Source organism: Electrophorus electricus, chromosome 9 (assembly GCF_041902795.1).
Source record: "Electrophorus electricus isolate QZ-2024a chromosome 9, ASM4190279v1, whole genome shotgun sequence".
In the NCBI taxonomy this organism is placed as follows: domain Eukaryota; kingdom Metazoa; phylum Chordata; class Actinopteri; order Gymnotiformes; family Gymnotidae; genus Electrophorus; species Electrophorus electricus.
The window spans coordinates 17,146,488-17,161,445 of NC_137505.1; the positions used below are offsets into that span (position 1 = coordinate 17,146,488).

General features: G+C 41.9%; 3 protein-coding genes across 4 annotated transcripts; 2 read left to right on the forward strand and 1 right to left on the reverse strand.

Moving 5' to 3' along the window:
- Positions 1-46: 46 nt before the first annotated feature.
- On the reverse strand, positions 47-2,806 carry c9h13orf42 (chromosome 9 C13orf42 homolog). Its single transcript, XM_027031075.3, has 3 exons — positions 2,156-2,806; positions 1,832-1,976; positions 47-1,561 (listed from the first exon to the last, which is right to left on the reverse strand). Exons 1-3 carry the CDS (start codon positions 2,564-2,566, stop codon positions 1,311-1,313), a joined length of 807 nt encoding a protein of 268 aa, XP_026886876.1. The 5' UTR covers positions 2,567-2,806; the 3' UTR covers positions 47-1,310.
- A 2,062-nt stretch (positions 2,807-4,868) lies between these two features.
- On the forward strand, positions 4,869-6,246 carry LOC113590781 (TLR adapter interacting with SLC15A4 on the lysosome). 2 transcript variants are annotated; one of them, XM_027031077.3, is made up of 2 exons: positions 4,869-4,980; positions 5,144-6,244. In XM_027031077.3, the coding sequence occupies exon 2, from the start codon at positions 5,145-5,147 to the stop codon at positions 6,039-6,041; it is 897 nt and encodes a 298-aa protein (XP_026886878.3). In that variant the 5' UTR covers positions 4,869-4,980; position 5,144; the 3' UTR covers positions 6,042-6,244. The 2 variants fall into 2 exon arrangements, with proteins under 2 accessions (XP_026886878.3, XP_081576959.1); XM_081720833.1 differs by having other exon boundaries at positions 4,888-4,980; positions 5,140-6,246.
- Positions 6,247-8,469: 2,223 nt separating this feature from the next.
- On the forward strand, positions 8,470-12,568 carry piga (phosphatidylinositol glycan anchor biosynthesis, class A). Its single transcript, XM_027031068.3, has 7 exons — positions 8,470-8,746; positions 9,088-9,422; positions 9,593-10,025; positions 10,113-10,245; positions 10,696-10,828; positions 10,959-11,165; positions 11,307-12,568. Exons 2-7 carry the CDS (start codon positions 9,096-9,098, stop codon positions 11,583-11,585), a joined length of 1,512 nt encoding a protein of 503 aa, XP_026886869.2. The 5' UTR covers positions 8,470-8,746; positions 9,088-9,095; the 3' UTR covers positions 11,586-12,568.
- Positions 12,569-14,958: the final 2,390 nt, after the last annotated feature.

Sequence of the window (14,958 nt, forward strand, 5' to 3'; positions counted from 1 at the left end):
GCCAAATAATAATGGAATTATTTATTACTAAATAACGAGCTTTCTGCTGAAGTGTTTTAAGCAATGACTAGGCTATTCTGCAACTAAAAACACCTTAAATCTATAAAAGGCACTTTGTGGGGGTTTTTTTTTTGTTTGTTTGTTTTTAATCCGCTTTGAACCAGGTGCGTATTTTGCACTTAAATGGCATGCAGTTAAAGCCAGTTAATCTAGATTTGTAGCTGATGACTACATTTGTCACTTTATAAAACTGGGCCCTAACGAAGCCTAAAGTGGTGGAATCGGGGCTATAGGTTTACACTTGGGTTTAAAACCTTGAATATGACTTGTGAAGTTGTTGGTAGTGCTGATTAAGTGGAAAGATAGCAGCCTGCTGTGACAGACTGTTACTTAGGAAGGTTAAATGGATGCTCTAGCTGCTATGCCAGGGAGCTGCCGCTTTGATCCGGTGGTCAGAGCTCATGACTACCTCCTGTTGAACTTGGGTGCAAGTCCTCGGTAGGGTGGCTGCCTTCGGCCTTTGTTAAACCTGCACCCAATGCATGATCTGAGCAATCTATATCCAGGTTTCTATCATGTACAACGCATCCCTTAATGGGCTTATGATAACCTTTGGCAGTCTAGAAGTGCCCTAGGGGCCTTACAGGCCTTGGTGCCAGCTCATCTTACATGAATCAGATCAGTAGATAAATCTCTTAAGTTTCTCAGCGGGAGAATTAATGCTGGAGAAACCCATGTTGGTTGACTTTGTAAACAATGGAATGAGGGTGATTGTGACACCATGAGCACAGGGCCATGGACTGTTGCTGAAATTAAGACTGCTCAGCTGTGAATATTTGTTGAAGCCATACCAGTAATGGAGCCGCAGCCGACATGCTAAGAATGCTATTTTCTAAGCTCAAATTCCTAAATGTCTCATTCCTTATGCAATATTTTCATTGGATATAAGAATCTGTTATTGCCAAGTATATGCAAAGGCACCCCCCGATACCTTCCAACTGTTAGTATCTTATGATTCGCCTTTTGATATGCCATTGAAGAGCTTATGATTCGCCTTTTGATATGCCATTGAAGAGCTTATGATTCGCCTTTTGATATGCCATTGAAGAGCTTATGATTCGCCTTTTGATATGCCATTGAAGAGCTTATGATTCGCCTTTTGATATGCCATTGAAGAGCTTGTGTCCCTACAGGGTATCCTACTATCAAATGTTTTATCCATAACTAATCTTATGTTCTGCAGAATCAGATGGATCCTTAAAATAATATGTTAGGTTGCTGAAAAAGGAATGGGCAGCTAAGGGCATATGCTACACTTTCTTCTTAAGAATGGGTTTGAAGCGCAGGGTCTGCAGGGCACTCTCCACCACTTTGGGTAGGTGGATGGGGTTCCTCTGCAGGCGTCTTGTGCTGCCCATGGTTCTGCCAGCTGCCTTCTTCCACACTGCTTGCTCCATGCTCACATCTGCCTGCTTCAACTGAGACTCGTCCATGGAGACACGCCGAGGGTCCCGCAACATCCAGTTAGAGTGGAGGTCATGCTCACATGTACTGGTTGCCACTGGAGAGAGGACATTGGCAGGAAGGTAACTGCACGCAATTAATTATCAAGTGAACTTATCACATTCTAAATTGCTTCTGGTGGGAAGCGGGGTAACCATGCTACTGTATGTAAAATGCAACTTGGATGAGATTTTGCCTGGCTGATTAAATTTCTTGACTATGTGCCCAGCCAAAAATCCTTACCTTTTCTCAATTGATAGGAAGGCTTAGTTATGAAAATATGACATATTTATCTTATATAATATTTGTAAGGTAGACTTATTCATACCAACAAAATCTACGTCCACGTGGCCATTATCTACATGTGGTTTTCTGGTGCGCTCTAGGTCGCAGCTTGCAATGACGGCGTCAAAGAATTGCAGTGTGTCCTCTTCACTAGGGATTGGTGGTGCTGTCGGTTCTGGACTTAAATGCTTTAGGATATTTAGACAAATATAAGTATATTAGTTTTTCGGCAGGAATACATTCATACGTTTCGTATAAACAATGTTACTGTGACTGTTCTAGCCAGTGGTTAAGAAAGCTTATTTGGAGAAAAATTTAAACCATGGTCAGCTCTCGCATAACTCTGGTGTAAGTCGTTCGTTTTCACCTCGATAGTTTTGTGCTGTGGTGGCTGTGGAGCGGGGTTTTTCTTGCGAGAGGCGGTTTCGCGGCGTTGCCCGTATTTGAGATCGCTGACGGTCTTGGTGTACTGTCGCCTGAGCGCGACTAGTTCTTGTAGATATTCCAAACAGTTCTGATTTTGGTAGTAGATCCACACCCGATCCTCTCGACTTTGGTAGTAATAGAACGCTGTGCTGGACTCCACACTGACCGCGCTGACACTCCGCTTCAGTGTGGAGTCCTGTTGCATGCGACGGTTATCCCCGACCACGAGCATCGATGTACTGCGAACTAGCTTGACAGTGCACGCTTTATGGTAATCTACCTGTGGGCCAAAGCCATCCCGAGACCTTTGTCCATGGTTCGGTCGGAAAACGGCATTTATTTTCTTGAACATTACAGCAAACGAAGTGACCACGTTATCAGGGAATATTCACCTTGATATTTGCTTAACCCATTCTCTTGATCCACATCCATTCTTTCTTCGGATACATCAGAACTTTCCAGGAATTAACATGCCTTTACTAAGACTGCTAGGGTGCATATAATAAATCTTCATCGGTCATACCGTTGTCCATGGTGCTGAACAGCATAAATGAACCAGTCAACTCCCGGTAAAACATTTCTGTTTCGTGTGTTTCTGTGGATGCAGCCATGGTAACAAGGACAGTAATTCTAAACCAGTCTTACATAATGAATCAACAATAAACATATTAGGTTACACACAGGGCTTGATAGATTATGCAAAAAAAAAAAAAAAAAACTCGTTAGGTAATCCCCGATTTCGGTGATTATTGTACAAAATGTATAATGACTCCAGGCATTTTTCCGCTCTTATACAGTTTCCCTTAATTATTAGGTTTACCGTTTCAAGATGGGTTGGAAGCCATGCAACCTCTTAACAGATACTCACTTGTAACGTGTAGCTACTCACGCCGAGCAGATGAGCGTAACTGTTGCCTGAATCTACCTGGTGTCTAATGTTTCCGGTCAAGTGCTTTTTGAGAGTGTGATCCCACAAGCTTTCACTAAGAGATCCTAAGAAAATAAAAGATTTCTTCTAAAATGCTACTTCTGTAAAGATGCCAGTTAATAAGAATGAATATGGCACAGTTTATTTTACGACGCTAAACAAAATTAGTCCTGCTTAAATTAGCCTATGTGTAGTCTTGTATTCCTTTGTAGTGTTATTTTGGACCACCTGAATATCATTATTCAGATAAAAAATCTTCAAGGTACATTAAAATAGCATAAAAAGACAGTTTAAGTGGCTACTTCGAGGGGAAAAGGGTTGCAGAGCATGTAAAATTGGATTCAGATTTGAAAAATAAATTTTTTAACAGTATGAAATTTTAAAGTTGCTTTATTATGGAAATAATGTAACAAGCATACTACTGCTATGACTAGTACTATAAAGCATGCTCTAATTAAAGATTGTCTAGGTACAGAGAGACTGGTGTTAATGCTGAGTTAAATTACAACAGAACACATGCTTCAGTTATAGAGAGAAAATATTATAATCAACTGTATAAGAAAAAGGATAGAAATATGTAGAGCATAGTGGCTAAATATAGATTATCTCTGGTTGTTGTTAGTGTAGTGCGTAAATCCCATATGGAACTGGTGGCATTAAGCATGCTCTGATGGTGTCAGTGGGGCTGGGTATGACTTGAATCACCAGGTAGGCCAATGTGGGTTTATGCCTAAAGAGGCATATGTAGTTGATTTAAAAGTGATATTGGAGGACATGGGTCTGGGACAACAGACTTCACTTTTGAGACTTCTGGTGGTGTTATTGTCTTAATTCAGCAAAACACAGATGAAGGGAGGTGCCTACCTGATGACCCTTGTGAAGAGCTTACAATGTGATTTATAGTATGAAGTCAGAGGGCTGGGCCCTATGTGAAACTCAGGGTTTGGACCAGGATATTTGGCATCTTATCCTGTCTATAATTCCAATTACACAAACATAATGTAAACATGGTTTAGATGTGTGAAATAAAGTTAGTGTTTGTGTGTCTCTGCCCTTCGTCTACACTGACTATCAGTATTTAGTCAGACCAGGATCTATAAATATTGGTGCGATGCCTCTTATTTCTACTTCTGAAATAGCAGCAGGTGCAATCATGGGGAGATCCTCTGACTGAAATATAGAGTAAAATGTGGATTTTTTTTCTATTGAAACTGAAATTACTTTCTTCCTCTTCCAACATAGATATCTGTGTGAGCTCTGTGTCTGTGTGTGTGTGTTACACAGGGTGTTACAATATGTACAACAAATCAAAATTAATGGGTTCCTTATGACAATGTAAAAACTTTGATTCTTAACATAGGTGTAGGATTTGTTTTATTTTTTGGTGGGGGAGGGTGGGGGGGGGGGGTATACAGAGAGACACCCCCCCCAGTAATTCCTGCTCACACTACTCAAATAATGTGTTGGGTGGTGTGAGCTGTGGTCCCCCCCCCCGTCCCCCCCGTCCCCCCCGTCCCCCAAGTTGGAATGAAACCTACACCACTCATTCTTAATATGTTTTATTTAGGATGTCATTATAATAAAATAAAAATAAAACCACAGCAACAACAACAATCTCCCTTTCATAAGGTCACCAAAATGTAATCAGAATGGCTAAGTTTATATCGGAATTTTTTTCATGGCAGTTTCTGTTGTTATAGATAATACTTTCACTTCCTTATTCAACATAACATAAAACCCAAGAACTTAGCAGAGCAGACCTCTCTAGAGGACGAGGAACCAGGCACAAAATTCTGCACTTTTACAATATACTCAAATTAACCAACACGAGCATCAAGGTAAGTATATTATTACAGTGACAAGGAATATGAACAAATGTTAGTAATTGCTTTAAACAATTGTTTTATTTATGTTTGTGTGTGTGTGTGTGTGTGTGTGTGTTTGTGTGTGTGTGTGTGTGGGGGGGGGGGTATATCTTTGTACACATTCATGGTAAGAAAGCATGTTGTGTGAAGGCAGTTTGTGGTGTGTGGCATTTTCCTCCAAATTTGACTCTGTGGATCCTCCTACATGCTGCTCAGTCATTGAGTCTCAATCCCCACCACTGGCCTCCACTCTGTTGGGCCAGACTCCGCTCCCAGTCAGCTCCTCCAGAGAGCACCAGTCCCACCAGGGAGACTCCCAGTCTTCTTCTGTAGCCCCCGTGGATTCCCGGCATCTATCTCCAGGTGTAGGCATTCCTGGTCGGACAGGGTCTCCTGGCCCAGAGGCATTCCTGGTGCCATCCAGCTGCCACAGCATCTGCCAGCACTACAGTGACCTGCATATCGCTGGTGGCCAAGTGCTGCCTCTCAGTCCCAGTGCAGAGGATCCACAGAACAGCTACCTGCAGGAACCTCACCCAGGGCCCTTTCTGGTATCTGGAGATGTCCCTCCCCCTTCCCTGCTCCCTCCCTTGCTCCCTGAGACCAGGAGCTCTAGGCACTGGAGGGAGGGTAGTGGCCGTGAGCGTGCATCTCTGCTGCAGGCCAGCCGGCCCCTTTCCAACTCCCAGCTCAACGTCTACCTGGAGCAGAAGCTGCTGGAGTTGTACAGAGAGTACCTGAGTGAGGGCCCCGCGGGTCCGCGGCCTGTCATGGCCTCCGAGCTGCTGCAGTGTAGCCTGGAGCAGATGACCCTGCAGCTGAGCCGAGAGCACAAGCTGGAGACGACGCGAGCTAAAGACATGCTGCTCAGCTGCCTGCTGAGAGCCACCAGCAGCCAGCAGTCCAGCGAGATCAGCACCCCACTGCTTCAGATCTCCACCCAGACGAAGTGTGATCAGAACCCCACTGCTGGAGACCTCCACCCAGACAAAGTGATGAGGAAAGAGCAGGAAGACTTTGGGGGGGGGTTGTAAATGCTCAAACTTATAAACTTTTAATTGATTTGCTAAAATGCAATTCGATTTGAAAATGTTTCACTGACATTAATATAAAGTCATAGTAATATCAAAGGAAGATTATGTTGTAAAGGAATATAAATAATACTGGAAAGTTTCCAGAATACAAAAACCTTACCTGACTAAACAACAAAAGAGTTCACTCATCATTTATGCAAATGTCTACACGTTATATATTATGTGGTATATTCACTCTCCATTACATATATAACCTACAGATTTAAAAAGCACATGCATTTACCATTACATATTAAATCTTCAGAATACAACTTCAAATTCCACTGCTGTATTCCATTACAGACACAGACCATATCACTTCAAACTGAACTTATTCACCATTACAGAGAACTGAACTGGTAAATTTCAGAGACTTATGTGTGAATGTGTGTAAGTGATCACAGATCATAGAATGATAACATTCCTCTGTCCCAGTCCAGCTGCACTCTGATCCTCTGGAGTTTCTGTCGTATAGTGAGTAGAGTGGATGGGTGGGGTGATGAACATGCCCTATACACGTCATTGTAACACCACAGTCTCCAGACTCCATTTTTCATTATTACATTTCCCTTCCTCTGAACAGACTCTGTGATCACACCCAGGACCCAGAGGCATCAACATCCCAGCAGTGTATCCATGAGCTAAAGCGCTCAGAGCCCAAGATGTAACGACATTCATAAAATCTTTCTGATTTTTCAGTAAGCTGTTGTTTCTCATCACTGAGTCTCATCACTGAGATCATCAGACAGGATAAGTTCACGGTGAGCAGTGTTGGGATCCAGAGTTTTTTTTATGGCATTTATGGCAATTTATGGCATTTAGCTGACACTTTTATCCAAAAGTGACTTACAATTCTGAGTGAACACAATTTGAGCAATTAAGGGTTAAGGGCCTTGCTCAGAGACCCAACAGTAGCAACTTGGCAGTGGTGGGGCTTGAATTGGCAACCTTCTGATTACTTAACCACTGAGCTAACACTGCCCAAAATAAATATTAAACAAGTTTGTTACATTTATGGCATTTATTTGACACTTTTATCCAAAGTGACTTACAATTATGACTGAATACAACAATTATGTAGAGGTTATAAACTATAAATAGGCTATCTGTTATATGTTAGGTAGGAATTCATCAAATGATTTTGAGGTTATATTTTTGATTTGTTTAATTGCACAAAAGCAACATTCATAATGTCCATATCAGATTCTGATTCTGTTATCCTTTTGCCATCTGGTAAGTCACATTATTTCCTCTCTTTGTGCTCATAACATTCATAAAATTAAACTTTAATTTGCTTGTGAAATGTTGTAATTCTGTAAAATAGCAATGAAAACCTTGTTTATTCTGCCACAAAACCAAAATTTTAAAACCGTTTACAGCCTCCTGTCTACCAGTCTCCCATACAGGTTCCTGCTCCTCTCGTTCAGCCTCCTCTCCAGTGCCATATCCAACTTGTCGTTGAGTCTCTGATCTCCATCCCGTCTTCTGCAATGACCCTAAGACAGTCTGTGGCCCCTACTCTGGTCCCAGCCCTGGGCCTATTTTAGACTCCTCCTACTGGAGTGTCTGTGCTACTGTCATCGTTACTGATCCTTTCCAATTTCCCGCCCCTGCCACACAACACCTGCCTCTGAGGACAACTAACTACATCAGGCCTTGACTCACTTCAGGAGTTGTTTTAAGGGTGGTTTCTGTTGATTTAGTTCCCCGTCTTCTCTCCAATCCTATGTTGTCATTCCCTCACCATTATCATTCTCTGGTGTTTCTTGTTTCAGTTCAGTTGTCTGGATTTAGATCCCTTGTCTTCTTGTCACTGTTGATGCTTCTGGTCAACTTTGACTTTATGAAATATATGTTGCTTGTGTTTGCACTATATAATCCATCCTACATCCACTCATATTTTGCCTTTGTCAGTTTTAGTTTCTGTCTTGTTCCCGTGATGCTTGCTGGAGTATTGCGCACCCCCGTGAGCCTAATTTCTTTGTGATTTTCTGTTCTTGCTTTTTGTGCTGAGGTGGATTTTGGATTTTTGTAAGATATACATTTGTATCTTAGATCATGGACTTTCTCTAAAAATAGAGGATTACAGAGATGAAATAGTGTTCCTCATAAGAACTCAATAAATGTTTAAGCAATCAAGCCATCAAACATTGACCCATTAATTTAGTTTGAGCCTACACCATGCAATAGAACCACCACAGGACACTTTAAATATAAATGAAAGTTGGGTCTTTATTGAACCATAGTTCAAGTGAGGATTACATCAGTTCCTCTGACCAGCCTAAAATCCTGGTCAAAGTGCATTATAGCCTGCTTTGGGTAAGAAACTCTGACCTTGCCTCTTCCGCGTATCCTGGGCCCAAGCTACATAGCCAACCCACAAGAGGGCAGTGTGACAAAGTAAGGACAATTGAGTCTACATAGAAAGTATTGAAGAAGAAAACCACCCACAAGTGAGGGAAACTAGAAGTGTCAAAGTGTCTTTAGTTAGCATCCAGGTAGCTAGCTAGCCAGCCAGCCAAATAGCTAGATATTGTGTTTGGAAATTTGTGGAGATTGCGTGTCACCCGCAAACTGCATCTTACTTTGTTATGTGCTTGAACCATATCAAATGCATCAGACGTGACAACTGTCAGTTTCTTCAAGCGATCAGAATCTTACTTTAGGTAACCTATCTAGCCTATAAGCAACGCTAGCTAGTTAGTAAGCTTGCTAGCTAGCGTTAGGTTAGTTAGATTTAATGAGAAGCTTGTTGGCTAGCGTTAACCTAGTTATCTTATTTAGATGTCAGTATAACGTTAGCTTGTTTTCCTGTCATTTATAGACGAAATTGAGAAAACTTGAGGTCACAATGTATTTAAAGTTTAAAGCTTTATATCTTATTATCTCGTAATTTACAGGTCAAAATGTAATTTGGGTGATAGCTAGCTAGCGTTTTTGCTTTGTTGCATGCAGCCTAATTTGGGAGATGACGCTACACAGCATACACTTTCTTGTCCCTGACTAGAAGTAAACATGGGCCAGAAGAAGAGAAGTGGTCGAGTGCACCCTCCTACCTGTCCATCTGAAACGCAGCCTCCTGCTGCCGCTCGCACGCTTGACCCGCCCAACTCCAGCAAAGCCAGAGGTTTCGGCCGTGAGGAGCGAGCGAGACACCGCATCTGCATGGTGTCTGACTTCTTCTACCCCAACATGGGTGGAGTAGAGAGTCACATCTATCAGCTCTCGCAGTGCCTCATAGAGAAGGGTCACAAGGTCGTCATAGCAACACACGCCTACGGCAACCGCCGTGGCATTCGCTACCTAACCAACGGTCTGAAGGTGTACTACCTCCCACTACAGGTGTGTGCTTGGGTGGCACTGAGACTGAAGAATCATTATAATGTGCATGTAATGTGTCGTGTTTCTTGTGAAAGTAACTTCTGTTTTTTTTATGGGAGACCTAATAATATGAATAAAGTCTAGGGTTATGTATGTTGGCCATCATACTGACTGACCGTCTGTTCTCACAGGTGATGTATAACCAGTCCACAACCACCACCTGCATCCACAGCCTACCTCTACTGAGATGCGTGTTTGTGCGTGAACGTGTCACAGTGGTGCACGCCCACAGCTCATTCTCAGCCATGGCACATGATGCCTTGTTCCATGCCAAGACCATGGGCCTCAACACTGTCTTCACAGACCACTCTCTCTTTGGATTCGCTGACCTTAGCTCAGTTCTGACCAATAAGCTCCTGACTGTGTCTCTGTGTGACACCAACCATATTGTGTGCGTGTCGTACACCAGCAAGGAGAACACGGTGCTCAGAGCCGCCCTCAATCCTGACATCGTATCTGTCATCCCCAACGCCGTCGACCCCACCGACTTCACCCCGGACCCGAGTCGCCGCGATAACAGCAAGATCACCATTGTTGTGGTCAGCCGATTGGTCTACAGAAAGGGTATGTGGAGTTTGAAGTGTCTCACTGGTTATAGTAAAGGATTTGGTGTAGAGTGTTATTAATGATTGCTGGTTCTGTGCTTCACAGGAATTGATCTGCTGGGTGGAATTATTCCAGAGTTGTGTACCAAGCATCATGATCTCTACTTTCTGATTGGTGGAGAAGGTCCTAAGAGAATTGTTCTAGAGGAAGTTAGAGAGAAGTATCAGCTTCATGACAGGTAAGACTATTTCTCTGCATGTATGTTCAGTCTTACCATTGTGTTTGTGGGATGCTCTGGATCATAACAGTATTTGAGACAGGCTCATTTGTGTGTCTGATTTTGTGTGTATATACATATTTCAGATACCTTACTGGCAACATCTAAAAAGGTGCATTATAGGTATATTTTATTGGTGTACATTCACTGACTATGGCCTATCTGTTGTCATGCACACAAATGTCAACCCTGTTCATCACAGATCAGTACCACTGATTATTATTTGTGTGGCCATGCAAACGTGCAACCAGCAGTAGTTCCGTAGTCAGAAACTGACCAGTGATGAAGAGTTGGAGGATGCTCAACACAAATTATGCATTGCTATATTCTCTAGCTGTCCTCTGAGGTGTTTATCATTAATAAATGTTTTTAATAAAGTGGGTGGTGAATGTTTTGATTGTCTTTCTTTAGGGTGCGTCTCTTGGGTGCTCTGGATCATAAGGATGTAAGAGATGTCCTGGTACAGGGTCACATCTTCCTCAACACTTCACTGACTGAAGCCTTCTGCATGGCCATAGTGGAGGGAGCAAGCTGTGGATTACAGGTCTGTGTCTGTTTTTATAGGGGTGACAAAACATTCACGGAGAAGAATTTGCCAATACAGTACCCAGAAATAGTAAACATTCTGGTACTATTGTCTGGTGCATAGACCTATAGTGTGTATGTGTGTATAGGTGGTGAGTACCCGTGTTGGAGGTATACCTGAGGTTCTCCCTGATGAGTTGGTAACTCTGTGTGAGCCTACTGTGAGCTCCCTCTGTGCTGGCCTGGAGACTGTTATTGCTAGGCAGCGCTCAGGCAAAGTGCCACCTCCAGCAGACATTCACAGCAAAGTCAGAACGCTCTACACTTGGAGAAATGTTGCTGAACGGACAGAAAAGGTATGCAAGCTCGAGGCTCAAGGTTTTGATTGTGGAGTGGAATTTCTGCTTGAAGATAATTTGTTATACTGTATTAAAATTGTTACAGTATTATAGAAATTCTTGCCATCTTCTTGAAGTGTGTGTGTTTGTGTTTCGTAGGTGTATGACCTTGCGTGCAGGCAGCCAGTCTTGCCATTGCCTGCTCGGCTGCAAAGGCTGCAGTCTCACTGCGGTGCTTTTGCAGGCTTCATCTTCTCCTTCTTGGCTGTCATTGACTTCCTCTTCCTGTTTTTCCTGCAATGGCTCCACCCAGATCACCTCATTGATGTTGCCGTGGATGCGTCTGGCCCACACAGCTGCTGGGGGCCTAGCTTCAAGAAGAAGGCTAAAGACTCAAACAGAGCATGGCCTCCTGGTGCAGATACAAGGCACTGTTAGAGTCTGGTCAGATGTCAGGTTTTGTTTTGTTTTTTTTGTTTTGTTTTTTTTTGGAAACCCTGAGTACATGAGTAGATTCTACAGAATGCACCGAATATTCCCATTTACATTCCAGGGAAAGGTATTTCATGAGTCTGGGAGAACATCATATTTCTGTCAGCCATGTATGACCTCCTTGAGGAGACTCACTAGACTCACTTTTCTACATACAGTAATATTACATTTTTCTGTTTGTAGTACGTGTACTTTTTTTTTTTGAGGCAGTGAAAAAGAAATCCCAGGCACTGTTTATCTTAAAGCTAAGGCTTTATGGGATTTTGTTTACATTTTCTTTCATTCATACTGTTTTTAGCACTGTGTCTCAGAGAAATATACTACTTTATGACCCCTTCATGAGCTTGCGTTGGCGACATGTCTCCAAATTCCTGCTTCATCTTAGAAATTCATGCAAATCAAGTGGCAAGGTTGTTCTGAAAGAACATAAGCTATCTTTATATTAATTAACCCCCCAAACATTTTTGCAGAACATCAGCTACAACTACAGAAAATAATAATGTAGAATACAGATTGGCCTGCCAAATGTGGGTTTACTGTGACAAGTGATAAATTGCTGTAAGGTTCTTGATATTTTTGGCAACATTCCTTTGTAGGTAAATCACAGTAACATTAGGTAAACCTCAGCCTTTGGTTAAAATGGTTATGTTAAATGTGCAATGACATTAACTAAGATGTGGTTATAGTTTTATTTGCTGAAGTGATGTAGCTTTTGAGTGCTTTATCTCTGAACTACTCAGGGGATTTTGTAAAGTATTTATGCAAAACTAGGTTTAAATGTTTATTGTGTTGTCTTTTTCTTTTTTTAATTACAGACTAAAATTAAATTATAAAAATGAAGCTGAAATTGTAATACATTGAACCACTTTAAAGTAAATTTATACTAGCAAGCAAACTTACGGATTATTAAAGTTTGCAAAATTCTCTAATTTGATTATTTTCCTTTTTCTGCAGTTGTATAGCATAAGCCAAAAGGTTGTCAAAATTTGTCTTGATTTTTATGTAGTCCTATGAGAAGGTCAGTGATTCTTTTCATTTGATAACACATAGTAGCTAGTTTTCATGTAAACAAAGTTATGCATGTGAAAGAAGTTTTTCAAACAGTGTAAAGTACTAAATGCAAGCAAGATAAAGACCATGAACTCAGTTTCAGGACTTCCAGGCTGAATCCCAGACAGGACTGATAATGCAGATGTGCCTCCATTCAAGGCTGAGCACAGGAACCTCGTTAACCCACAGTTTTCACCTTATCTTAACAGCTTTCACACATACTCTTCACACATGCTCTGCCAGCCTGAATGTTCCTCATTCCTACATAGTTTGGGCGGTGAATTGTTTTAGTATTGATGTAAATAAGTTTAAACACATGTCAGTTATCCAGTTTATCATCAAGAGACATTTACAGTGCCTTGGTTCATATCTTGGTGAACACTATTTCACATATCTGTGAAGTTATTGTATTTCACTTGTTCAATTATTTGTAATGACAGGTGAGCTGTTTGCATGGGTTTAGGTGTATTTAGGTTATTTTTGTAAACCTTTCTCTAAGCAGTACCTAAATCCAACTTCAAAATGTTACTTTGTATGTGTGTGTGAGAGAGATGGAGAGAAAGAGGTGTGCATCTGCATGTTCAAAATAGAGAAACTCCTCTGATTCAGGAATCCTGTGTCCCATTGTTATGTAGAGGGACTTCACTCCTCTGGGTGGGAGACACCCCCCGAGGAGTGTTGGTGGATATCTGCATGATAAGTGGTGGGAGGTACAGTATTGTCAAGGAGAATCATCTGTGTTCACATGGAATCCCATATAATGAAAGCAGTGAGCTCCCACTGCCACACACACTTGTGTGTTTGATTTTGCAGCACTGCCTTAAGGTCTTTCAAAGTCTGAAGGATGACTGCCTCCCGTGTTCAGGTGTGTGTATGGAGTGAGCCCTGGCACCAAGACTTTCGTGTCTATGGAGGAAAGGTGTGTAACACACTCATGGCAGGTAGGTTTTCTTTTTGATTGCTCTTTGCATATGTTTATGGAAAAGGATTTTGACTTGGAAGTATGATCTCAGAATAGAAATATAAATGTGGCCACTAAAACCAATCTAGCAGAAATCTTGTCTTATTTATTTTCTATTTTCCATGTACTGAGTAAAGTAAACTATTTGAGTCTTTTGCATACAGGACACTGTCTCACTACAATTGTTGTCACTCTTCAGTATTTCATAGTTATAAACCATAAGCATGGGCCCTATTTGCCAAACGCATTGTAGTGTTTTAAGAACATCTTAAATAAGGGAGAGTGTTGCTGGCTCTACCATTTAACACTGATCTTTGTGTTACAGAGCTTTGGGAAAACCTGGCCTTGTTAAGCTTTCTAAACTGCTATACTCTGTGATTTGTTTTTCTTTTTTTGGAAACTTGGGAAGGACAGGGTTAACGATCAGGCAAAGCCAGTTTGGCACAGTTAGACTAGGAATGCTTTTGTTAGTGATAACGACTATTCATAAGACAAATTCTGGGGGATGTGCCTGCTTATAGTCCCTATCATTGATAAGACGTGGGTGTGGGTGTGCGTGTGCATGTTCCAGGTTCTTGGGCAGACAGAACTCCTCTCCACGATGCTGCTTTGCAAGGTCGCCTGCTTCCAGTGAAGAGGCTCCTCTCTCAGGTGCAGAAAAGACAAAGATGCATGCACACACACACACACGCATATTATGAATTTCTGAAAACTCTTATTTGTTAATATTAAACAAATAACCAATGGGTTATCATTGTTGAAGTTGTGAATAGATGGCAATAGATACCTATACATTCATTACACATTTATGACCTATACAGCTATTTTGAATAGAGATGTAAAATGTGTCATTTTAGGAATGTTTGGTCAGCAGGTATGAATGGTCATTGTCCCTTTACGTTTACACAGGGACTCTATATTGGTGTGGTCACACTGGATGGCGTCACACCACTACATGAAGCTTGTCTTGGTGGCCATTTTGCCTGCGTAAAATTCCTGCTGGAACACGGAGCTGATGTATGTTCTGAAATGTGACTTTCGGATTCTTTTTCCCCCACAGTGTAAATCTAATTTCTTTCCATGTATTCTTGTTGTCATAGTAAGTGTGTGTGTGTGTGTGTGTGTGTGTGTGTGTGTGTGTGTGTGTGTGTGCCTGTATGCCTCTTTAGGCGAGTGCTGTATCTGCCGATGGAGTCACACCTCTCTTTAATGCTTGCTGCAGTGGGAACCCCACCCTCCTCGGGCTCCTTCTGATGTACAGCTCTGCCCACCACCCAGCTCACCTGCTCAGGTCACCTATCCATGAAG